This window comes from Dromiciops gliroides, chromosome 5 (assembly GCF_019393635.1).
Source record: "Dromiciops gliroides isolate mDroGli1 chromosome 5, mDroGli1.pri, whole genome shotgun sequence".
NCBI lineage: Eukaryota > Metazoa > Chordata > Mammalia > Microbiotheria > Microbiotheriidae > Dromiciops > Dromiciops gliroides.
The window spans coordinates 201,691,302-201,717,001 of record NC_057865.1 but is presented as its reverse complement, the minus strand read 5'-3'; the positions used below and the strand labels follow the sequence as shown (position 1 = coordinate 201,717,001).

Genomic DNA, 25,700 nt, shown 5'->3' with positions numbered 1-25,700 from the left:
GGGAGGATAGTGAACAAAAGGGAGAAGAAATATTTTGATCCAAGAATCTCAATTATCATGACACAGGTCTGGGAAATTTAGAAATGGAAAGATTAAAGTATACTTCTGCAAGGTCAAAATAAATCAGTGAATAAACCAGAAATGTAACTCCAGAGTTCTGCCTCCCATTCTGGGGCACTGATCTTTAAGAGGTGCCCTTTTTCTCCTTTTTAATACAATCAGTGTTATATATTGGCATCACTGAGTCTCTCTCCTACTCCAGTTCTCCATATCTCTTAGTTTTTGTCTTATGAGTCTTGGAGTCAGGAAGACCTGAGTTCAAATCTTGTCTTAGACATTTACTAGGTCTGTGACCCTTGGCAAGTGACTTAACCTCTCTTTTCCTTGTTTGTAAAGTAGGGGCATCTACTTCACAGGGTTGTTGTGAGGATCAAATGCTTACATAAAAGTTAGCTATTATTATCTGGAGATGTCAGTCAATAAGCATTTATGAAGTGCCTACTATGTGCCAAGGGGCAGCTAGGTGGCACAGTAAAGAGAGTACCAGGCTTGGAGTCAGGAAAACTTCGTGAGTTGAGTTCAAATACAACTTCAGATACTTACTAGCTATGTGACCCTGGGCAAGGCCCTCAACCCTGTTTACTTCAGTTTCCTCATCTGTAAAATAAGCTGGAGAAGCAAATGGCAAACCACTCCAGTATTTCTGCCAGGCAGAAAACCCCAAATGGGGCCACAGAGAGTTGGACACGACTTAAAAATGACTTTAAAATGTGTCAGACACTGTGCTAATGTTGGGGATACAAGGAAAGACAAAAACAGTCCCTTCTCTCAAGGAGTTCACAGTCTAATGGGTGAGACAACAGGCAAGCAAATATGTACCAACAAGCAATATACAGGACAAATTGAAGATAATCCACAGAGGGAAGGAGCTAACATTACAGGGGATCAAGAAAGGCTTCTTGAAGAAAGTAGGATTTTAGCTAAGTCTTGAAGTAAGCCAGGAAAATCAGGAGGCAGAGATGAGGAGGGAGAAAATACCCAGCCTTGGGGACAGCTAGAGAAAATGCCCCGAGGCAGGACACGGAGTGTCACATGTGAGCAACAGCCAGGTTAGTGTCACTGGATCAAAGCATTTCAAGCCGGGGGTGAGAGGGAGGGCTGAAGGGGGAAGGTGGGTAGTAAGGTATGAGGAGACTGGAAGGGTAGGAAGCCAAACAAAGGATTTTATGTTTGATTCTGGAGGTAATAGGAAACCACTAGAGTTTATTGAATAGGGCAGGTGACATTGTCAGAACTGCAATTAGGAAGATTAATTTGACAGCTGAGTGGAGGATGAACTGGAGTGGGGAGAGGTTTGTGGCAGGGAAATCAAACAGGATATTAGAATAGTCCAGATGTGAAGTAATGAGAGCCTAACCAGGATGGTGGCAATATCAGAGGAGAGAAGGGAGCATATATAGAAGATACTTTGAGGGTAGAATCAACAGCACTTGACAACAGATTAAATAGAGAAGGAGCAGAATGGGAATGAGAGAGAGGGAGGAGTCAAGGATGACGTCTAGGTTGTCAGCCTGAGGGGCCCAGAAGGGGACTCAAGAGTAATAATGAAGTTCTAAAGGGGAGCCGATTTTGGGGGAAAGATAATGAGTCCAGTTCCAGATATGTTGAGTTCAAGATGTCTATGGGAGATCCAATTTGAGGGGTTCAATGAGCAGCTGGGGATGAAAGGTTAGGGCAGAGAAGTATGTTGATCTGAGAATCATCGGCAAAGAGGTGAGCTATTGAGATCATAGGACCTATTGAGATCATCCAGTCAACTAGCATAGACAAAGAAGAGAAGAGGGCCCAGGGCAGAGCCCTGGAGAACACTGTTAGCAGATGTGACCTAGATAAAGATCCAGCAAAGGAGACTGAGGAGGAGCAGTGAGACAGGTAGGAGGGAACCAGGATAGGTAAGTGTCACAAAAACCTAGAGAGAAGAGAGTATCAAGGAGAAGGGGGTGATTGACAGTGTCAGAGGCTGCAGAGAGGTCAGGAAGGATGAGGATTGAGGATGTGGGAATTAAGAGATCATTGGTAACTGTAGAGAGAGCAATTTTGGTTGAATGAACTTGGAAGACAGTTTGTAGAGAGTTAAGAAGAGACTGAGAGGAAAGGAAGTGTAAGTATCAATTGTGGGCTGGCCTCAAGGAGAATAGTTACAAAAGGGAAGAGATGTATGGGATGATAGGTATTGGGGATGGATGGATCAAGTAAGTAATTTTTTTGAGTTTGAGGGAGACACAAAAATGTTTGTAGGTAACAGGAAAGCAGCCAACACATAGGGAAAGATTGAAAACAAATGAAAGAGTGGGAGAGAGTGAGGGGAAAACAAATGAGGGAGGAGAAAATCTGCTAGAGAAGATAGAATAAGATAAGATCACTTGAGAATGTAAAGGAGTCAACTTTAGCAAGAAGGACCACCTCCTCTTCATTGTGAGACAGGGGTGAAGGAAGAGATAGTGGAGAAAGAGCATCTGAGTGAAGTGAGATACACAAGAGGGGAGAAGAGGGAGCTCTCAGTGAATGGTCTCAATTTTTTTTCAGTGAAATGTGAAGCAGATATCTCACCTGAGTGGAGAGAAGAAGGAAGATGGGAACTGGGAGGACTGTGCTCCCCCTAAACTAAGATATTCCACCACTCCATGCTCTCTATTGAACTGTGTAATTTAGCGGTTTATAACTTGGCTGGACAAAAGAAGGGTAGATAATGGAGGGATACAAGGGATCTCTTCTCAGTCTTGTCTGCTTCTTGGCATGTCTATCAGTCCTTTCTGAATTAATCATGTCCTATACATCTACCATCTTATATCCCTGAAGAAGTCTTGAAGTGCCCTACCTCAGTGTCTTTGCTTATGCTCTTCACAGAATGTCAGACCCAGATGGGGCCTCTAAAATACCTGAACACAGATCATTATTTCCCCTAAATATACTCTTCTTTGGGTTAAATATTCCCTCATGCTTCAATGAATCCTCATATAGCATGATGTGGAGGCACTTCACTACTCTGGTTGTTCACCTTTGGACATGCTCCAACTTACCAATGTCTTTTCTAAAATGTGATGTCCAGAATTAAACCCTGGATGTGGGACAGAGTCCAGTGAGACTATACTGTGAGATTCTTTGCTCATTCTTGTCATGGCCTCCACTCTCTCCATCAATGAGTCTCAGGTTATCATCCCAACCTTGATTCCTTGGGGAACTGGTTCATTGTAAACTATCCCTTACTCTTGAATTCTTCTCTTTCTTATCCTATCATTCCTCATGCCTTGCCACAATCCAGTTCTGGCTTGTTCCCATCATCTGCCTCCTTTGCTTCTATTTATGTGCTTTTGGATAGAGCCGGAGGAAACCATGCAACCCTGCTGACTAGGTCTGCTATAAATCTGTTATTTAATTGCAAATGAGCCCTCACTGTACCAAGGCAATCCTATTTTTCCCTGAGTCTTTATACCACTCAAAACAACAGCTATTCCAAAGCTTCGCTTCTCTCCTTAACCCTCTCACTGTACCACCTGCCCTTACCTTCTCACCTGGGGATTTTGTCTCATACGTCACAAAACAAAATGAGGCCATTTGCTGAAAGCTCTGTCTTCTCTTCCTCTCCTCATCTGACCCTGCTGACATCATTCCCCACTATTTCCTCCTTTATTCCATTCTCAGAAGAGGTGACCCTTACTCCTTGTCAAGGCCAAACTCTCTACAAGTACCACTGATCTTATGCCCTCCTGTTTTCTCCAGCAGGTTGCCTCTATTATTCCCTTTCTCTGTCTCCAAGCTTTAATCTCTCCCTATTCACTAGTCTCTTCCCTGCTGCCTACAAATACACCCAATTCTCCCTCATCCTCAGGGGGAGAAAACCCTCATCATACCCACTAGCTAACATACATATATACATGCATACAAACACATATGTCTCTTCCCCTTCTTAATTAAACTCCTAGAAAAAAAGTGTCATCTGTCTCAGTAGCTCTTCTATCTTCTTATAAACCCTCTGCAATCTGGCTTCTAACCTTATCATTCAACCGAAACTGCTCTTTACAAAGTTATAAACTATCGAGTGGCAAATCTAATGGTCTTTTCTTGGTCTTCATACTTGACTTCTTTGCTGCAATTTGACACTGTTGATGATCTCTTCCTTCAAGATATTCTCTCCTCTCTGCAGTTTTGTAACACTGCTCATTCTTGATTGTCTTCCTACCTGTCTAGTCACTCTTCAACCTCCTTTGCTGGATCTTCATTCTTGTCATGCCCACCAACTGTTGGTATAACCCAAGGCTTTTTCCTAGGATCTCTTTCCTCTCTAAACTCTCTCAGTGATCTCATAGATGTTGTGTGTGTGTGTAAAATGTATATCATATATGTATATGTATGTATATCCATATCTATAAATATACTTTTCAAATTGAATATCCCATAGTGCTTAGCACACTTCCTGGCACATAACAAGAATTTAATGAATTCTTGTTGGTGGTTTCGACTGGACTTTTCCAGAACCAGTCTCTAACCTATGTATGGCCAGAGATGAATGGAATAGGCCAAAGACAGGTGTCAGGAATTAGAGAGAAAGTTTATTTTCTAAGTGAGGAAAAAGGTTTGCAAACAAGGTGGAGCTATAGACACATGTGACAGGGCCCCAACCCTAGGGAGGGGGGCCGGGACAGTGTTGGGAAATCTCAATACTTACACTAGTGACTACTCAGGGAGTTGTAGCCCTAACAATGAGGGAGCAGCAAGCATGTGACAAGTTTGATTCACTGCAGGATGTTCCGACTTTGTCCAATGTTTGTCTTTGACCAGAGAACACCTGGTGAATTGTGTGACTAGCCCAAAGGGTGAGATAATCCAGAGGGTGATCACAAAGGATTGTTGTCCTGCCAAGCTCAGGATGCAGCTTGCTTGCTGGGCCTTAGCTCTGGAAACAGTCTAAATTTTACTTTGTCAGTGGATTTGATATGTGTGTGTATGGGGGGGGGTAATTGATCGGATTGCTCGTGAGACATCCCAAAGAATTACAAGGCTCAGTGACTCAGTTTCCCAAGTTTTATTGAAATACTGTGCTGACCACAGGAAGAATCACCCAAGGAAAGAGTTGTCTGCAATTGGGAGAGGAAAATGGTTATATTTATAATAAGAAAAAGTAGGTTATCTCTTCATTATCTTAATCTTCTCCTTGTTGAAGGTTCATGGGAGGTCTTATCCTGATTTGGACTTCCTGGGTTCCTAAGATAACCTCCAAGGCAGGTACCTTGTACCTTGGAGGTGTGTTTTTGGGGTTCACACGTCATAAGGTGAACTTCAAGACAAATTTGGCCTTTTCTGTGCATGCTCCTAAAGGCATGCTTAAACTAGTCAATCTCAGAGGGTCTGGTTTCTAGGTGTCCTGTCATCTAGGAATATTAATGGCTATTAATGGTTAATGGTCCCTGGTTACTGTCTGTTGATAGTGAGGGTTGATAGGCACAAACCCTCTTAGTTACAGTAAGAACACAAACCAAAAAAAAAGAAAAAAGAAAAGAACACAAACCTTAGTTTCTCTGTAACCCTTTTAGGTACTATAGAAAACTACTATTGGGGGCAGCTAGGTGGCATAGTCGATAAAGCACCAGCCCTGGATTCAGAAGTACCTGAGTTCAAATCCGGCCTCGGACACTTGACACTTACTAGCTGTGTGACCCTGGGCAAGTCACTTAACCCCCATTGCCCTGCCAAAAAAAAAACAAAACCCTACTATTGATAGGTTATCTATTAACCCTTTTAGCCTTCTCCATCAGATTGATCGTCATTTCCCTAAATCATAGATACTACATCTCTCTGAAGTTGGCCTAAGATTGCATTAATCATTTTAGCTGCCATAACTCATTGTTGGCACATAGTGATCTCGCAATTCATACAGACTTTCAGATTTTGTTCAGATGAATTATCATCGAATCATTCCCTTCATCTTGTTGTGAAGATGATTGTTTAAATCCATGTGTAAGATTTTACATTTATCACCATCAAATTTCATCTCATTAGATTCACTCCAACATTTTAATGTTGAGATTATTTTGGATCCTGACTTTGTCATCCAACAATATAGCCATCCTTCCTAGGTTTGTGTCATCTGTAATTATGAAAAATATTCTATGTCTTTACCAAGTCATCGGCTTAAAAAAAGGTTCACCAACACAAGGACAAAGAAGATCCTGGATTGGTCCACTAGAGATCTTCTTCCAAGTCAGTATTGAACCATTTGGGGGGGGGGGGCAGTGGAGCTATGAGAGTTAAGTGACTTGCCCAGGGTCACACAGCTAGTAAGTGTCCAGTCTCTGAGGTCGCATTTGAACTCAGGTCCTCCTGAATCCAGGGCCAGTGCTTTATCCATTGCGCCACCTAGCTGCCCCTGAGCCATTAGCTTTTAAAATTCTCCAGACCTGAGCACCAATTCCTCTAAACAAAAATCAAGTAATTATTAGGAATTAGTAAGAGGGGAAGAGGCTTATTTACACCAACATTCTAGCGGGCCAGCCATGTCTGAGTCTATCTAACTGTACTATTGTTCAACCTATTTCTCTCTATCTTGTTCACAAGAATAGCTCCTTATTTAATCTCAAATAAGCCCTCATTATAGCAAGGCAATCCTTCTATTTTCACTATTTTTCATTTGACTTTGTCAAATGCTTTGCTAAGACTTGGGTAAACTATATCTGAATTCTCTTCCTTCTTTTCTTTCTCCATTTTTTTCCCCTTAGGTCCTTCTAAATCCGCCATCCCCACTGCCAAATTTCAATCTTTGGCCTTTTTCCTATTTCTGAAACCATCTTAAATCTCTTTTTTCATAGTTCTCCTTCTTCGGCTCCTTACGTGCTCCAAACACAATACTCTCCTCACCTATCTCATTCTTTAAGACCTGATTCAAATGTCAACTCCTCAGTTAAAGCCTTTCCTAATCATCCCAGTCCAGAAGTGACCCACCTTTCTCTGAACTCCCACAGAACTTTGTTTATATAATCAATGACACTTAGTGTGTTTAGCTTTGCATGCAGTGGTGGATATATTTTATTCCCTTGCTAACATAAGATTCTTGAGAGCAGGGACACCTTTATATTCCTCACAACGCCTAACAGTGCCTTGAACATAGTAAGTATTCAATAAATGTTTATTAAGGGAATGAATGAACAATACTTATCCATTAAGTATGGACTGTGTGCTGAGCACACAGGATGGGTACCTGAGAGGATATAAAAAGACAATCTAGGCTTATAAGGAGACTAATTAGACTATAATCTTGTTGAACTGGTTTATCCACAAACAATGACTGGGAAGACCAAGGGAAATGAAAGGAGAAGAGGGAGATAAATAGAGCTGACTGACTCCTCCTGGTGATCACCTCTGACAGAAGTCATTTCTGCTGGTGCAAGCCCAGCTGTGTTGTTTTGCCATCTGCAATGACAACGGAGGAGAGAGGTGACAGCCGGAACACGGCAAAGAAGCACATCTTGATAAGCAGTCTGCCGCCTCTGGTCTTACGGAGCCTTTTGTTAGGTTGTCAGGGAGTGGGATGAAATCTTAAGGGAAAGTGGCTTCAAATGAAGGAATGAGAACCATCAGAGAGAGGCCGAAGGGTGAGGGCAGGCAGGGGGAGCAAATGCCAGGGGAGCAAGCTGGGGAGAGGAAGGAGAGGAGAAAGAATCTCAGATGTTTGTCTTCCTGCAGCAGCACGCTGACAGGCTGGGAAGTGGTGTTGGAGTACTGACAGCCCACCACCAGCATGCCCAGGCTGGAGAGATCAGTCTCTCTTAACAACCCACCGGGGGGTAGGGAGAAAACAGAGTCCAGAAAGAGAGGTGCCTCGTGATCCCCAAAGCCCTTTTGCCAAAGAAACTCGATTTCTCTTGCACTGAGAGTTATTAGCCTGTCTCTGAAGATAATCAAATGATGTATTCCATCTTTACTCTGCACAGCAAACACACGGGAGGAAGGGCTACGCACAACCTTGGATTCCACCAAGGTGGTTGGCGCTATCAAAAGTCTGAAAATGACCGGAACAGAACATGAAGCAGGGCAAACTCCTAAGCTGACATGGTCCGGAGACCATGGTGTTGGGTGTTGGCACAAACAGCTGACTTGTCTCTGTTTCTGTGACGGGAAATTAAGATTTGGAGTGTGAGATGAGAGTGTGAGACTTTTATATTCCAAAGGAATGGAGAAAACCCCAAGATAGGAAGTTTTCTCCTAGGGGTCACAGAATCTCAGAGCTGGGAAGGACTTTAGGGGTCATCTAGTTCAAAACCACAGATAGGTTTTTACATATGAGGAAATTGAGGCCCAGAGTGGTTAAATGACTTCCCCAAGGTCAATCAATTAATAATAAAGTGATAAAGGTTGAACTAGAACCCAAGTCCCTTAATTTCCAATGTAGGTATCTTTCCAGGGAACCCCACTGTCTCTCTTCTAACACCTTTCCTTTAGAAAGACCACCCTCTAAAGTATGCCCACTCTACCATGCATCTTATTTTAAAAGGTAATATCCATGCAGAAATATGTTTAATGTTATTATGTGTGCATATATATATATATATATATATATATATATATATATATATATATATAAAACCTATATCAGATTACCTGCTGTCTAGGGGAGGGGGAGAGAGGGGAGGGGGGAGAAAAATCTGAAATTGGAAAGCTTGTATAAACAAAAGTTGGGAACTATCTTTACATGTAATGGGAAAAAATAAAAGACTTTATTACAAATTTTTTTAAAAGGCCAAAAAAAAATGATATCTTCATAAACCCCTGGACCACTCCACCCCATTTTTCATTGGATCATGTTGTTGTTTGTTTAGCTCTTGGGGGAGAGAAAAGAGTGCAGCTATCCCAGCATCTCAGGTGCATTGCCTCTCAGTGGATAAATATAGATGATCCAGATAAGCTGCAGACTCTTCTTTATGCCTCAGTTTCCACATTCCCATGATGGTATCAAGAAGAGAGCTATAATCAAAAGAGACTAAATTTGCAGTCAGATTGCTTCTAGTTCTGCTCCTATAAACTAGCTATGTGACCCTGGGAAAGTCATTCTCTCTCTCTCTGTCTGTCTGTCTCTGTCTCTTCCTCTCTCTGTGTCTCTGTGTCTCTGTCTCTCTCTGTCTCTCTCTGTGTCTCTGTCTCTCTGTGTCTCTGGTTCTTTCTCTGTCTCTCTGTCTCTCTCTGTCTCTCTCTCTGTCTCTGTTTCTCTCTCTCTCTCTGTGTCTCTCTCTTTCTCTGTAAAATAAGGAAACTGGACTAGAACCTATCTGAGGTCCTTTGCAGCTCTAACACTGATTCTGTGGGCATTTGAAGCTAAAATACCAAGAGAAATAAACTTGGCTTCTTTCTATCATAATGTGAATATAGTTGTAAATGAAATAGAGCAATGAATTAAATTATTTCTATCAGGTTCCTTTTAGCCCCTAAATTATATAATTCTGTAATTTGACTGTGACTGAATAAACAACAAATATTTATTAAGTACCAACAAGGAGCTAGGCATACAAAAACAAAAGTGAAACAGTTCCTACCCTCAAGAAGCTTACATTCTGGGGCGGCTAGGTGGCACAGTGGATAAAGCACCGGCCCTGGATTCAGGAGTACCTGAGTTCAAATCCGGCCTCAGACACTTGACACTTACTAGCTGTGTGACCCTGGGCAAGTCACTTAACCCCCATTGGCCCGCAAAAAAAAAAAAAAAAAAAAAAAAAAAAAAAGAAGCTTACATTCTGCTAGGGGAATAAAACATGTATCCAGATAAATACACTAAAAAATATCTTGAAGTAATTTCAAGAAGAAGAGAAGCTAAGAACTAGAGGGATCAGGAAAAACTTCATGTAGAAGGTGACCCCTGACCTGTGCTTTGAAAGAAATTAGGGTTTCTAAAAGGTAAAGGAAAGAAGGGAGTATTTCTGTCTCCAGACACTGAGGACACCTGCAAAGGTGAGAGAGTAAAAGATGGAATCTCCTGCATGGAAAAGAGTGGGCCTGTTTGACTGCAATCAAATGACTCATGAATTTATACTAGAAAGGAAGGTGGGGACTAGATTGCTAGAGCCAGGCTGAGAATTTTTTATTTTATTCTAGAGGCAAAAGGAGACCACTGAAGCTTCTTGAGTAGTGAGTGAGATGGTCAATTCTGCCCTTTAGGAATATCAGTTGGGTAGGCGATCCATCCCTGCCCTCTTCATTCCAGAGCTTTCCCAGGAAGCCCTGCTTCAACTCATAGCAATAAAATAAAAGGGAAAAACAGAGTGAAATGGATTTACCATTGTTCCCACACTTTCTTCGAGAAGGCAGAACTTAGTCACTGCTGGATTTTCTCAATAAGCTGAACTAATAACCAGGGAAAGACTCCAACACTATAAGGGACAGAGTTAATTTCCTGGTAAGAGTTCTCCATCTCCAACTCTTCTCTCTTGTCCTACTGCAGAGAGATGTTTTAAACTTCCCCTCTACTTGTTCCTGCAGTTCTGATCCCACTGCTACCATAAGAATCATCTCTTCTTATGCTAGGAAGAAATACAACTCCCAGGGTCTATGGGTACTTGGGCCTCTTAGCAAGGTAGCTAGGCTAAGACTCTCCAGAAGGACAATTATATGTGCTAAAAATAACCAAGTAGAAACAATAAAATAAATTCCATTAAAAAATAACTACAAAATGCAAAAAAAAAAAAACCATCAGAGTTAACCTTTTAAGATACACACTAGATTTAGACAGATATGACAGTGTTTACAGAAATATAAGGACACTTAAATAATTGGAGAAATATTCATTTATTTATGGTTGGGTTATGCCTACACAATAAAAATTACAATATTGCCTAAATTAATTTGTACATGTTTCTAATCAAATTATTTATGTCGTGCTTTTTAAAATTTGAAAAAAGAATAACAAAATACATTTAGAAGAGCAAAATCTCTAGCATCCCAAGAGACACAATGAGAAAAGAGAAAAAGATGAAGATGGAATAGCATTGCCAGACCCCAAATCACATTATAAAGCAATAGTCAGGGGCAGCTAGGTGGCGCAGATAGCACTGGCCCTGGAGTCAGGAGGACCTGAGTTCAAATTCAGCCTCAGACACTTAACACTTATTAGCTGTGTGACCCTAAGCAAGTCATTTAACCCCCATTGTCTCACCAAAAAAAAAAAATAAAATGAAATAAAGCAATAGTCATCAAAACTATTTGCTACCTGTTTAAAAATCAAAAAAGTACATCATCAGTAGAATAGGCTAGATAAACAAGAAAGGGAAACAATCAATAATAGTAGCCCAATTTTTCACAGAACATAAATTACTGGGGGATAGATTTCTTTTTTGACAACAACTTCTGGGAAAACTGTAAAGAAGTTGATTTTAAATCAACAGCTTCCAGCATATAACACAATAAACTCAAAATAGATGTGACCTAAATGTCAAAGGTCACATCATTTAAAAAAAAAATTATAAGAGAATGAGAACAGGTACCTTTAACAACTATGGCAAGGTAAAGAGTTATTAACCAAACAAGGGATAAAGGAGATTATATAAGATAAAATAGACAATTTTGGCTACATACAAGTAAGAATCTTTTGCATGAATAAAATCAATAAACAGAACTAGAAGAATAAGGTGGGGAAAGTATAAAAGTCTGATATCCAAACACTAAGGACCATTCCCCAGTCAGTCAAAGGATATGAACAGTTTTTCAAAAGTGATGTGGGGCACAGTGGATAAAGCACCAGCCCTGGATCCAGGAGGACCTGAGTTCAAATCCAGCCTCGGACAATTGACACTTACTAGCTGTGTGACCCTGGGCAAGTCACTTAACCCCAATTGCCTCACCAAAAAAAAAAAAAGAAGAAGAAGAAGAAGAAGAAGAAGTAATTCTGGGTGAAACATACAGAAGCAATAGAACAATATAGACAATGACTACAAAGATGTGAATTTTTAAATCACTAAAAGGAAATCTAACTCTAAATAACCAAAAAAAACAATGAAGCTCCTAGAGAATAAATAATAAAACCTAGTGCCTTGCAATAGGGAGGTAAGGGACAGTGTCATATGCAGCTAGGGTACGCAGTGGATAAAGCACCGGCCCTGGATTCAGGAGAACCTGAGTTCAAATTTGGTCTCAGACACTTGACACTTACTACCTGTGTGACTCTGAGCAAGTCACTTAACCCTCATTGCCCCACAAAAAAATAAAATAAAATAAAGAGGGTGTTGGAATAAATGACGATTAAGGTTTCTTTTAACCTTAAATCTATTATATTGTTCTCAAAGAGGACCATGACATCGGGAGGGTAAGGCCATGACTTGCAGTGAGTTGGATTTAAGTGAGGGAGGGCTGTGCAAGGTCATAAACCTTACTCTCTCCTCCAGAGCCATCTGGGTCCAGTGGCAAGATATATATCGGGATGACTGGAGATGGCCCAAGATATTTAAGGCAATGGGGGTTAAATGACTTGCCCAGGGTAAGTGTCTGAGGTGAGATTTGAACTCAGGTCCTCTCAGCTTCAGGGCCAGTGCTCTATCCACTGGGCCATCTATTATACTAGGCTCCTAACAATGATTAAAGAGATATCGTACAGGTAGAATCAATAAGACCTGGCAACTGATTAGATCTGAGAGGTGAGAAAGAGGGAAGGGGAGATTCAAGCATGTGTTAATTCAGTCAGTTTCTGATATGTGACAAGCATCGTTCTTTCTAAGTGCTGGAGATAACAATAGAAGCAAAAAGGAAAACAGTCTTTGCCCTCAAGTAACTTACTTTCTAATGGGGGAAGACAACAAGTAAAAGAGAGCTGGAAAGGGGAAGGTGGTACCATTCAGAGGTCATGGTGGTGAAGTGTAGAGTATGATGAATGGCTGTCTCTGGCCCTTCCTCGAAATGGAGCTTCTGAAAAGAACTCACCAATGGGAGAAAGGGACCACTAGAGCAAAGGGAAAAGACAATTGAGTCATGATGGAGAAGTCTGGAGAAAAAAAATGAATCAATGAAAAAGCATTTATTAGGCATCTACTATGTACCAAGTACTGTACTAAGGTCTAGCTATACAAAAACAAAGAGATCCAATCCTCCTTGAAGAGAAAAGGGGAAAATTACAAATAGGGCAATGGTGGTCAGGGAGGAGTATTTTGATTTGGAAAGGTATGATAAAATGGGACCATAGGAAAGTTGATTGATACTCTCTTTTTTTTTTTTTGGTTTGTTTTTAGTGAGGCAATTGGGGTTAAGTGACTTGCCCAAGGTCACACAGCTAGTAAGTGTTAAGTGTCTGAGGCCGGATTTGAACTCAGGTACTCCTGACTCCAGGGCCAGTGCTCTATCTACTGAGCCATCTAGCTGCCCCCAATATTCTCTTTCAAGAGTGGGGGAAATGGGTCAGAGTTGGAGGAAAGACACAGTAACAAGCAGGGCAAATAGCAAGAAAATATCCAAGACAAAATACAAAGCATGGCTTGGGACTAGCTAAATATAGTGGGTCATGTGACATACTCACCAATCAGGCTAGGATGATTCTTTGAACCTGAGTGATTGGAAAGTGATCGTATCCTCAATAGAAACCAAAAAGTTTGAATGAGGGATGATTTAGGCAGGAATATAATGAGTTCTATTGTGAAAGTTTGAGGTGCCTATGGGAATTCAGGTATATGTAGCAGGCAGTTAGTGCTATACAACTGGAGTTCAGGAGAAGATTCAAGACTTTCTATGTAAATTTGAATTTAGAAGCCACCTGCATAGATATGATAACCAAAACTATGGGAGCTGATGACATCACCAAGGGAAAGAGGGCAAAGAGAGCAGAGAAGGGCATCTAGGAAGAAGGTAGAAGGAGTGGTAAGATGGAAGGAATGCCAACAGAGAACGGTGTCATGGAAGATAAGGGCAGATGGAGAATCCAGAAAAGAGTGGTTGACAGATGGTCAGAGAAATTCCTAGCAAAAATTCTGACTTGTAACAAATCACATTTTGTGCTACACACACACACACACACACACACACACACACACACACACACACACACACACATTCTACTCCAAAATATAGAGTAAAAACTGTTTAAAATTAATATAAAAAGGGGGAAGCTAGGTGGATAAAGCACTGGCCCTGGATTCAGGAGGGCCTGAGTTCAAATCTGGCCTCAGACACTTGACATTTACTAGCTGTGTGACCCTGGGCAAGTAACTTAACCCTCATTGCCCCAGAAAATAAAGTTTATTAAAAAAAATAATATAAAAAGCAGCCTTGAAAGTAATGAGAGGTCATAAGAGGTGATGCAGCCTGAGGGTTTTCAGTGGAAGGTTGGAGGAAGAGTTGTTGCCAGGTATCCATTTTTAATCCCTCCTTATTCCCTATGTAGTTTTTTGTTTTGTTTTCTGCCTTTTGACAGTTGAATGAGTTACATATTTTAAAAATTATAATCTATTCTATTTTTTGTTACATTTTAAGTTCCACGCTGTCTCCTCCCTCCCCACCCCACACTAGAGAATTTTGACACATATATGTATGTATGTGTATATATTTATATTTATATATATGTAAAATCATACTATGCATACTACTATTTATCAGTTCTTTCTCTGGAGGTGAATAGCATCTTCCTTCATAGGTCCTTTGTAGTTGATTTGAGTTATTTATAATATACAGAATAACTTGGTTGTTCACAATTATTCTTTGGACAATATTGCTGTTACTATAATATAACATTCTCTTGATTCTTCTCATTTCACTCTTCATTATTTAATGCAAGTCTTTCCATATTTTTCTAAAATGAACTATCTTGTCTTATAGCATTATAGTATTCCATCACCATCATACCGCAACTTGTTCAACCATTCCCCAATTGATGAGCATCCCCGCATTTTTGAGTTCTTTGCCACCACGAAGAGGGCTGCTATAAATACTTTAGGACATATAAGTTATTTTCTTTCTTCCCTGATCACCTTGGAAAACAGATCTAATAATGGTCTTGCTGGGTCTGACTCTGGTCACAATTCCAGATTGCTCTCCAAAATGGTTGGGTCAGTTCCCAGTTCCACCAACAGTTGTATTAATGTCCCAATTTTTCCACTTCCCCTCCAACATTTGTCGTTTTCTTCTATCGTTTTAGCCAGTATGATGGGTATGAGATGATATCTCAAAGTTGTTTTAATTTGCATTTCTTTGATCAATAATGATTCAGAGCACTTTCCATATGATTCTATATGTATGTATGTATATAGATTTAGTGATGTTTTAACAGATCATTGGAAAACGGGAAAAGTACCCTAAGATTATAGAAGGGCAAATATCCTAGTTTTCAAAAAAATGGGAAGAGAACAGATTCAAAAACTATAGTCCCATGAACTTGACTTTGACTCATAAGAAAACTCCAGAAAGGATCATATAAAGAGGTGGTTGACAAGTACCTAGAAAGGGAAGTAGTGATTACAAAGAGAAAGCATGGTTTTGTCAAGAACAAGTCATGCTGAACTAACTTCATTTCTTTTTTTTTTTGACAGAATTACTCAACTAGTAGATGAGGGGAATGCTATGGATACAGTTTAACTGGATTTTAGCAAATATTTTGATAAATTACCTCCTACTATCCTTGTGAAGATGACAGAAAGATTTGCATTGAATGATAATACAATTGAATGGACTGATTGGATAGCAGGACTCAAAGAGTAGTTATTAATAGTGCAGTGTTGGTTTGGCAGGAGGTCCCTAGTAGAGTACCATAGGTATCTATATTTGGTCCCTAGCTGTTTAATGTTTTTAGTCAGTCAGTCAAAAAAACATTTATGAAGCATCTTCTAGGCACTAGTTACCATACTAAATAAACACTGGGAATACAAAGGAGGCAAGAGACAATCCATGTTCTCAAAAAGCCCAGTCTAATGGGGGAGACAACAATACAAACCACTATGTACTATATATTGTTATATGTGGGATAAATGGTAGATAATCAACAGAAAAGGCACTACAGGGGGCAGCTAGGTGGCGCAGTGGATAAGACACCAGCCCTGGATTCAGGAGGACCTGAGTTCAAATTTGGTCTTGGACACTTGACACTTACTACCTGTGTGACTCTGAGCAAGTCACTTAACCCTCGTTGCCCCGCAAAAAAAAAGAAAAGAAAAAGAAAGAAAGAAAGAAAGAAAGAAAGAAAGAAAGAAAGAAAGAAAGAAAGAAAGAAAGAAAGAAAGAAAGAAAGAAAGAAAGAAGGAAGGAAAGAAAGAAAGAAAGGGCACTAAAATTTATTCTAGTGCTGAGGATTGGAAAATACCTCCTGTAGAAGGTAAGAATTTAGCTGGGACTTGAAGGAAGTCAGAAGAGAGAGATGATGAGGGAGACCAGGCAAAAAGGGACAGCCAGTGAAAATGCTCAGAGTTGGGAGTTGGAGGGTCTTGTTCAAGGAACAACAAGGACGTCTGGCATCATTACTACCACCTGTCCTTCTCTAAGAAATCCCCTACATGTTACTAGATCTGACATCTGTCTTAGGGGAACTGACTCTAGGCAAGAGGTAGGACAAAGAACACCCTATAAGGAGAGCATGGTCCATGGCCATATGTTCCCTAACTTTGGAAATTCTCTTCATTTTTTTACCCTCCCATAGCTTCCGATTACTACAAACAAGGCTTTTTGGTGTAGCAGAAAATGTTGGATCCCAAGCCGTGACTTGGGTTCAAATCTCATCTCTAAAACCTGCTAGTTCTATGTTGATGGACATGTCACATGTCACATATCTGGAGCTCAATTTTGTCATTTGTAAAATAGGGAAATTTGTACTCTTTACCTCACAGAACTATTATAAAGAAAGTGCTTTGTAAACCTTAAAATGCTACAAGAACATAAGTTGTAATTATTCTCCACATGCTATTAACTCCAGTTTACCCACAAAGATGAGTATGGATCCATCTGGCTAGTAGCTAAAGGGAAGCCTAGAAAGATGGAACTGAGAGGGGCCCAAGAGCTACAGACGTGGGCTGGTAGTAGGTCACTGGACTTGGAATAACGATCTGCCCCAGACATCGTCTAACTATTAGACCCTGGGCAAATAACCTCTCTGGGCCTCAGTTTTTTCAATTGTAAAAAGATGGGGGAGTAGCTAGATGGCACAGTGGATAAAGCACAGGCCCTGGATTCAGGAGGACCTGAGTTCAAATCCAGCCTCAGACCCTTGACACTTTCTAGCTGTGTGACCCTGGGCAAGTCACCCTCATTGCCCCACCAAAAAAGCAAAAAATCCCACTTAGTTTTTCCATCCTGTTCCCATATTTTCCTGGGGCTCATTGTAGACACATTTCCTATTGTGTCTGTACACAATAGATAGATGTGTGAAAGACAGTAGAAGAGAGTTGGGTGGCAATGGTGAGTAGGGTCAAGTAGAATGTAAATTACAAGGGGCAGCTAGGTGGTGCAGTGAATAGAGCACCGGCCCTGGAGTCAGGAGGACCTGAGTTCAAATCCAACCTCAGACACTTGACACTTACTAGCTGTGTGACCCTGGGCAAGTCACTTAACCCCAATTGCCTCACACACAAAAAAAAAAGAATGTAAATTACAAACTACATGCAGTGCTGTATTAATTGTCATTCAGTAAGAAGAGGGCCCTTCTGCATTCATTAAGGCAGATCCCGTAAATGACAAAGTCAGAGAAGTTTAGAAGACACCAGTGTAACACTGACTACTGTGGGCCTCATGACCTAGAAGGTCAGATGGTTTACATTTACCCCTCCCTCCAGGATTCTTCACTACCCTTGAGGGGGATTGGGGTATCTCTAGGCTGTGTGCAAAAAGCCCCAGTCCCCAACAATTCTGTTCCCTCCATTGCAGGAAGTCGGCCCCTGCATTCCACTTACATTAACCACTAACAGTTGAATGAGCTTTTACTGAGAAATATTTATTTCCAAAAGTATCATCAGGGGGCAGCTAGGTGACCCAGTGGATAAAGCACCAGCCCTGGATTCAGGAGGACCTGAGTTCAAATCCAGATTCAGACACTTACACTTACTAGCTGTGTGACCCTGGGCAAGTCACTTAACCCTCATTGCCCCACCAAACAAAACAAAACAAAACAAAAGTATCATCACAAACATACAAACTTACTCCCCCAATAGGTGAAAGGCATAATCTGCCCAATGCCTTGCATCATCTCAGTCTCTGAGAAGGGAAAGGAGATTAGATTGGTAGTTTAGCTCATTTCCTATAGAGCACAGTCCCAGTTTCAAGTCCCAAGATTGCTTGAGTTCAAGTCCCAGGCACCCTGACTTCTCAGGGCTTCCATGCTGGGCTGCAGCATCCTGCCTGGAATCCTGGCTCCAAATCATCACTGCTTGTACTCCTAGGTCCCCTACGGATCACTTCTGGCACCTAAAAACAAGAACGAGCAGCAGAGGACAAAAACAAACAACCCAGGCCCATTCCTCAGAGCAGGAGAACTAAGTTCTTTCCCTTCCCAGCAGTTCAGGTCACGGCTTCGGCAGTATGGGTGAACTGGGATCTTTACCTTCTGGACAAATGGAAAGGACAGAAGAAAATATTGGGGATCCTTTCAGTCTCATCAGTTTTAAAGACAAAGCCTAGGGCAGCTAGGTGGCTCAGTGGGTAAAGCACCGGCCCTGGATTCAGGAGTACCTGAGTTCAAATCCGGCCTCAGACACTTGACACTTACTAGCTGTGTGACCCTGGGCAAGTCACTTAACCCTCATTGCCCCACTTAAAAAAAAAAGAAAAAAGCCTGTTCTGGTTACACAGCCAATCGAAGGAGGCTACACCCACTCATGTGGTAGAGAACAAAGGCAACTAGGGCCTGGAGTGAGGAAGACTTGAGTTCAAATCTGGCCTTAGACATCTACTAGCTGTGTGACCCTGGACAAGTCATTTAACCTCTGTTTGCCTTAATCTACTGCCCACTTCTCTACCCATTCCACTACCCACCTGCCCAAATACTAAGAAATTACCACCATAGCAGTAAAGTTATATCCACAAGGATATGGCTCACACTCTGTCTCATTCCATGGACAAAAAGGCAATGCACACAAAGTCCGACAATTTACTTGTGTTTATGTTCTCAAAGTATATATGGGTGTTAAGGGACGACTAACACCTCTGCTGTGAGAGTTTGCCATGCTCTTTCCAGGGCTGTTCATCTACCTTTTGGGTCTACCTGTCACCCAACTCTCACCCGTGGCTCCAAGAAGCTGTAGCATGCACCGTGGCCAGACCCCAGTAAAACTGTCTCAAAAGATGGGTCAAAACCAGCAGGCTTCAAACCCATCAGCGAATTGGGGGGATGTCTAACCCCAAGCATGTGAAGACTTCCTCTGGCAGAATGGGCAGATAAAAATAATTTGTTACCGCTCCCATGAAGACAGCTGAAGCAGGTGCTGTGGAATGCTGAGAGCTTGGTCAGACATTGAGAGTGCCAAGGTCATCCCAACTTTTGTCTTGCCACTGGACTTCGATGACTGAAAGAGAAAATGAGGCTGATGACTTTGCACAATTCTACCTCACTTAAATCCAATTCATGCACGAGTCAAAGCATCACCCCATGATGTCATTGGTCCTTTTTGAAAACAAAGGAGAAACAATAACTGTATGAATGAATAGAATTTCCTTTGGATAGACTGAGCAGAAGCTGCACCCATCTTATTCATGTCTGCCACCATTGTTTCACCAAATGTCATGCAAAGCTTTCATGGACACACATAAAGTGTACGAGACAGTACTGATTGCTTCCTGGTATTATGTGAAGGATCAGTGACAGTTTAGTACTGCCCTCCATTGGGCAGCTCCAATTTCTGCCATCATAACATTCCTTCCAAGGAATGAAACGTAAGCTCTGAGGATCCACCTTTGCCTTTATTTCTTGGATTCCTTCATCATGTATCTGTTCTTGCCACCAATCATCCAAGGACAGTTGAGGCAAAGAAGACTGGACTGCTGCAACAAGATTCAGGCACAGGGCAGCTAGGTAGCACAGTGGATAAAGCACCGGCCTTGAATTCAGGAGTGCCTGAGTTCAAATCCAGCCTCAGATACTTGACACTTACTAGCTGTGTGACCCTGGGCAAGTCACTTAACCCTCATTGCCCCGCAAAAAAACAAAAACAAAACAAAAAAAAAGATTTAGGCACAGTGCCTCAGACACTTGACACTTACTAGCTGTGTGACCCTGGGCAAGTCACTTAACCCTCATTGCCCAACCAAAAAATAAAGAAAAGAAAAGAAAAGAAAGAGAAAGAGAAAGAATGGGGGCAGTGAGGTGGCGCAGTGGATAGAGCACCGGCCTGAGATTCAGGAGGACCTGAGTTCAAACCCGGCCTCAAGACACTTAATACTTACTAGCTGTGTGACCCTAGGCAAGTCACTTAACTCCAATTGCCTCACCAAAAAAATAAAAACAAAACAAAACAAAATTAAAAAAAAGAAATAATGAAGAGTTGAGGATGACTCCAAGGTTGTGAACCTGAGTGAAATATATAAATTACAATGTCACATAACGTATAGGGACCTCAGTTTCTTCAATGGTATAATTCAGGAGGAGGGAGGTATATTAGATGATATGTAATGGCCCTTCCAGCTTTAAAGCTCTGAGATGCTAATTTTTAGTCAGGTACTACCAGAATGATGAAAAGATTCACATCATGTTAATTAAAATTTTGGCAACTATCTTCTTGGAGAAAATTTCCTGCTCATCCCTTTTCAGCTGGAGGAAGACTGTAACTAGAGGGTTTTTTTCTGCCTTCTCCCTACCCATAAGCACCAACTTGACTTTTTACTCAACAGTCTGACTCAGCTTTTCCTCATAATATTTCTTCTAGGAATATGAACTGTCCTAGAATTTCCTTTTGAGTCACCCCCTTTCTTACTTTACATTTCTTTTTTTCTCTCTCATCCTTCCTTGTTCTACCTGACCCTAAACCTCCTAATCTTCCCTTTCCTGCCCCCAATCCTCAACTACACCCATATTTACCTCTTGTCCTCCCTCCTTCTTCCTGTTGCTCCTATAGCGGTGGGTGTGCAAATGAAGTTAGAATTACTGCAAAGAAAATTCTGGGCAGTAGTGAACCAGGTAAGTACTATGGTCCCAGGGACTAGACTTGGGTTTAGCAATAGTTAGATATATAACCTTACTCAAGGAGTAGAAGTGGGGTTGGGGGCAGAAGGAAGAAGGTCTAGAGATAGGGTGAGTTTAAGGTGAAATTCGATGGGCTCTCTTTGGACATATGAGTTTAAGGTGCTTACAGGACATCTACATGGAGATGTACAGAAGAGTAGATCAGGGAAGAGATTAGCACTGGATATATAGATCTGGGAGTCATCTACATAGCGATGATAATTTAATTGGTGAGAAATCACGGAGCACCAAGGAAGAAAGTATAGAGGGAAGGCAGTCTGAGATAAGTCCTTAGGGGATACCCATACCCATGGGACAAGACTTGGGTGATATTTAGCAAAGAAAATGAGAAGCTAGAAGAAAGATAGGAGGAAGTCCAACAATATCATGAAAGTAAAGAGGAAAAAGTAGGACCAACATCTACAGAAAGGCCTAGAAGGATGAGTACTAAGAAAATGCCATCATTGGCCATTTAAACTAAATTGTTGGTAACCTTGGGGAGAGTGGTTTCTGTGGAATGATAGTGGTCAGAAACCAGAGCGCCAGGGTTGAGGAATGGGAGGGAGAAGGGAAAAAAAGCTCAGAGTGAGCATCTGTGGACCCAGACTATGAAAGGGAGAGCAAAAGGAAGACAGATTGAGGGGATGGTAGGATATAGGGAAGGGCTCTCAAGGGTAAGAGAGATCTGGGTGTGTTTGTAGGCAACAAGGGGGAGCCTGTATATAAAAAGAGATGGATTGTTTGGAGGAGTGTGATGGGAGCATGATAAAAGAAGCAAACTCCCAGAGACGCAGGGAGGAAAGTAGGAACAAGACTGTAATGGAAAGTTTGTTCTTGCCAAGGTCAAGAGCCACATCTTTCTCAGAAACTAGAACAAAGAAAGAGAATGGTGGATGCTGTTAGAGGGTTTGAGTGTAGGATAGGGGAGAAGAGGAAGCTCATGAAGGATGGTCTCTGTTTTCTAAATTGAGAAGCAAAATCCCAGGAACTGGGATGTCTAGATGTTGTAGAGAGGGTTCCTATTCAGATAGGAATTGGACTAGATGGTGTTAAGGGGTGGCGGGGTGGGGGGGGGAGAAGTAGTGGGGGAGAGGTGGGTCCTTAGGTATTCCTCTGTAAAGAATTATACTCTCGCACACAGTTCAATTAGAATTAAAATTATCTTTTATTTGGCACTAGAGAAAGGGACAGAGAGGGAAGTGGAAGACTTAGCCTTAAGGGGAGGAGATGTCTGAGACATCTTTCTCCTCCCAGAACAGAAGGGAAGCCAAAACTTTTATAGAGGATAGATGGGGTGACCACCTGACAACAAGTTCCTTTTGGGGGTGGGGTGGGGAAAGCTTGAATGAGGGATGGTAGTCCTGACTTCTGGAGTTATCTCTGTCCCTGGCGCTGCTCAAATAGTAGCCATGCCTAATGGACTTATCTCCCCTTAATTCTTAGGTGTGTCTGTCCTTTAGTTTTGCTTCTCAAGGAGAAAAATTATGAGTTTTCTTAATGTCCTAATTTATCCTAATATTCTAATTTAGCCCCATGTCAATGGCTTCTGAGATCCCTTTGTACTATGAGATTCCTCGGGGCAGCTAGGTGGCATAGTGGATAGAGCGCCGGCCCTGGATTCAGGAGGACCTGAGTTCAAATTCGACCTCAGACACTTAACACTTACTAGCTGTGTGTCCCTGGGCAAGTCACTTAACCCCAATTGCCTCACCAAAAAAAAAAAAGAAAGAAAGAAAGAGTGATAGAGATTCCTCAATTCTATGTCTCAGAAGTCTCAGATAGCTTTGTTGCTATTTCATTCTGCTGATGAACTCTGAATGATGGTGAAAGACACTCCTAAGTGAAGATGACAGTGGGGTGTCATAGATAGAGCACCAGGCCTGGAGGCAGGAAGACTCAGCTTCCTGAGTCCAAATCTGGCCACAGACCCTTACTAGCTGTGTGACCCTGGGCAAGTCACTTACCCCTCTTTGCCTGTTTCCTCATCTGTAAAATGAGCTGGAGAAGGAAATGGCAAACCACTCCAGGATCTCTGCCAAGAAAACCCCAAATGGGGTCACAAAGAGTCAGATACAACTGAACAACAACAACAAAAAGAGCAGATACTCATGTAACCTGTTGGGAGGAAATGTGATACCTAATAGGAATCAGCTCCAGGTCTGATGAAAACACAGGCCATACATAGATAGCTTGGTCTAGCCCAAACTGTGCCACCTCAGAGTCACTGTGTAGAAAGTAATTGTGTTGTCTTTCAATGTTGTGGGGATCTTCCCCTCATCTGAAAGCCAACCATCATGATCTCCAAAAGTACTAGAATGGGGAGAGCAGGGTATGCCTTGGGGACAAAGTCCACTTTCAGGTTTTATTGTTATTCCTTCCCCCAGTTCCACTCTTCACTTGTCATAGTCAATAGCTCTTGTCAAAAGAATGACCTTTATTCTCTCCCAGTGCTTTTCAGACAGGTGCTCCCTGGAGAGTGACTAATGAGTTTTCTCTCTCCCATCTCTCTGGCTCTCTCTGGTCCTGGCCTCTGGTTCCTTGAATCCTTTTATTCTTACCCAGTCCAGTAACTTGGATGTAAGTATACAGAGTTAAGGACTGAATTCCCCTCTCTTTTCTGCTTTAGAACGCATCCAGATCTTTTCCATATGTCATTTATAAGCATCCAACACGTCCCATCACTGCTCTGTACATTAAAGACGAGGTGTTAATCCTGCCCTGAGTTCATCTCCATGCCTGAAAACCAAGTGTCTTACCAAAGGATGGTGACAGTAAAAATGTTCCCTTTAGCCTTCCATGGATTCATGTGTCCCACCCTTTCTGATGTTCCCCACAATCCATTATCAGTCCACCTATTTTCCTATTTTTATTTCCCCTCAACCTTCATATGAGTCTCATCTTCCTTCAACACATCAGGGCTCCTTCCATCTCCAGCTTCCTCTTAGCCCTTGTGTCTTTCCCCATCAGTTTTCTCCCTCTCCTCTTCCATTTGCTCCAAAGATTCTGGAGGTATTTGCTTTTAGCCCTCATTTTGGGAAGGTTTAAGAGACTCTTGTGTTATAGAGAAATAAATGGTCAAAGGTGTGGAGGGGGAAGAGGATAAGATAAGGAAATGAAACAGCCTATTTTAACTGAGATATACTCATCCCATCAGCCTTGAATAGCAGGGGAAGTGCCTTAATCCTACAAGTTTCACATCATGGATTGTCACCTTGATGGCAGGGTGTCCTTGGCGAATGAGAATAGCTCATTAGTGGAAACCATCCATCATCTCTCAGGATGGGCCACAGTGGTTTAAGATAAGGCTGGTTCTCAAGAATTGGGCTGACTTCCACAGGGAGAGTCCTTTGCCTCATTTTACCACATCTCCCTAATATAGCACATGTATAACACTTGAAGAGATACAAGCACACACAACATACACGCCTCCTTTTTTTTTCTTCTAGTGCAGCCAAGTGGATGGGATCTGCCCCCTGAGCTGTCAGGACAGTGTAAGTTCTTCCTGTGAATTTTCCAGAGCTGTATGGAGTAGAACTCTTCATAGAATTGCTATGAGTTACATAGATGCAAACATCCACAAGAGGCCAAGTTCCCTCTTTGAATCCCCCTGCATCCACTCCAAAGCTGTACAGCTGGTTAGGGGGATGAGGTGAGAGGGGTATAACTCATTTCCAGAGCTCTAAATGCATACCAGGGTAGAAGGAATTGGGAAATTAGAATTCTCCTAGCCAAATCTGACCATCTCTGTGCATTTCTTCTCCCTCCCCCAGGATCTGGACTGCTTTGTCATAGACAACAATGGATTCATTCTTATCTCCAAGAGATCCCAAGAGGTAAGCAAGAGGAGGAAGCAAGAACCTGAAAGGAGGAGGGAAGTAGAAAGTGGGTTATGGGGCAAAAAGAGGTATTCACCAGCTTAGGCATATTCAAAGGAAGCACTAAAAATACCTTTTGGTTCACTCCAGAAATGATTAAAAATGTGAATTCCCTTCTTGGGACTACAGGGATGGAGCAGGGACTTGATCTAAACTTGGAGCCATACTTTCCCCCACAAGAAAAAAGTAAACCCCCTGCACCTAATCAACCATACCAACCCAAACTCTGCATTCTCTAAAACCACTGAATATGACAAAAATCAGAGCACCAAAATATTCTCTGGACACAAACCAAACTGGGGTGAGGTCTAGGTAAGGAGCTTTTCTGGGTTCATTCTATTGGTGGCCTAGCATGGAGAGAACTGTAGAGAAGCACCCCTTTATGTGTATCAAAGTCTTGACCAAGTATCAACTTTGTGCTGGTTGAGCCAATACTCTGGCCTAGCCAAAAGAGGTCTATCTAGCTTGGGTCTCTTTAAAGAAGTCATGGCCCAGTATAGACATAAAAGCAGAATGTGACAGGGAAATAAACTCCAATCACTGTCCTACTGATTTCTTATTACTCCTGGACCTAGTTTACTCATCTTTCCTTTGAACAAATCTTCTACCCCTTTCCACCCTCTTCTTAGCAAGTCACCCCCCCCCCAATCTTTTTGCAAACAAACAAAAAAATACCT

General features: G+C 41.8%; 1 protein-coding gene across 1 annotated transcript in view; it reads left to right on the top strand.

Moving 5' to 3' along the window:
• Positions 1-25,700, top strand: part of CACNA2D4 (calcium voltage-gated channel auxiliary subunit alpha2delta 4) — a 174,946-nt gene that overhangs the window by 103,645 nt on the left and 45,601 nt on the right. The window contains exons 28-31 of the mRNA XM_043967622.1: positions 21,042-21,103; positions 23,711-23,725; positions 24,595-24,639; positions 24,919-24,981. Of these exons, the coding sequence (XP_043823557.1) occupies positions 21,042-21,103; positions 23,711-23,725; positions 24,595-24,639; positions 24,919-24,981 (185 nt within the window). The remainder of the gene's footprint in view (positions 1-21,041; positions 21,104-23,710; positions 23,726-24,594; positions 24,640-24,918; positions 24,982-25,700) is intronic.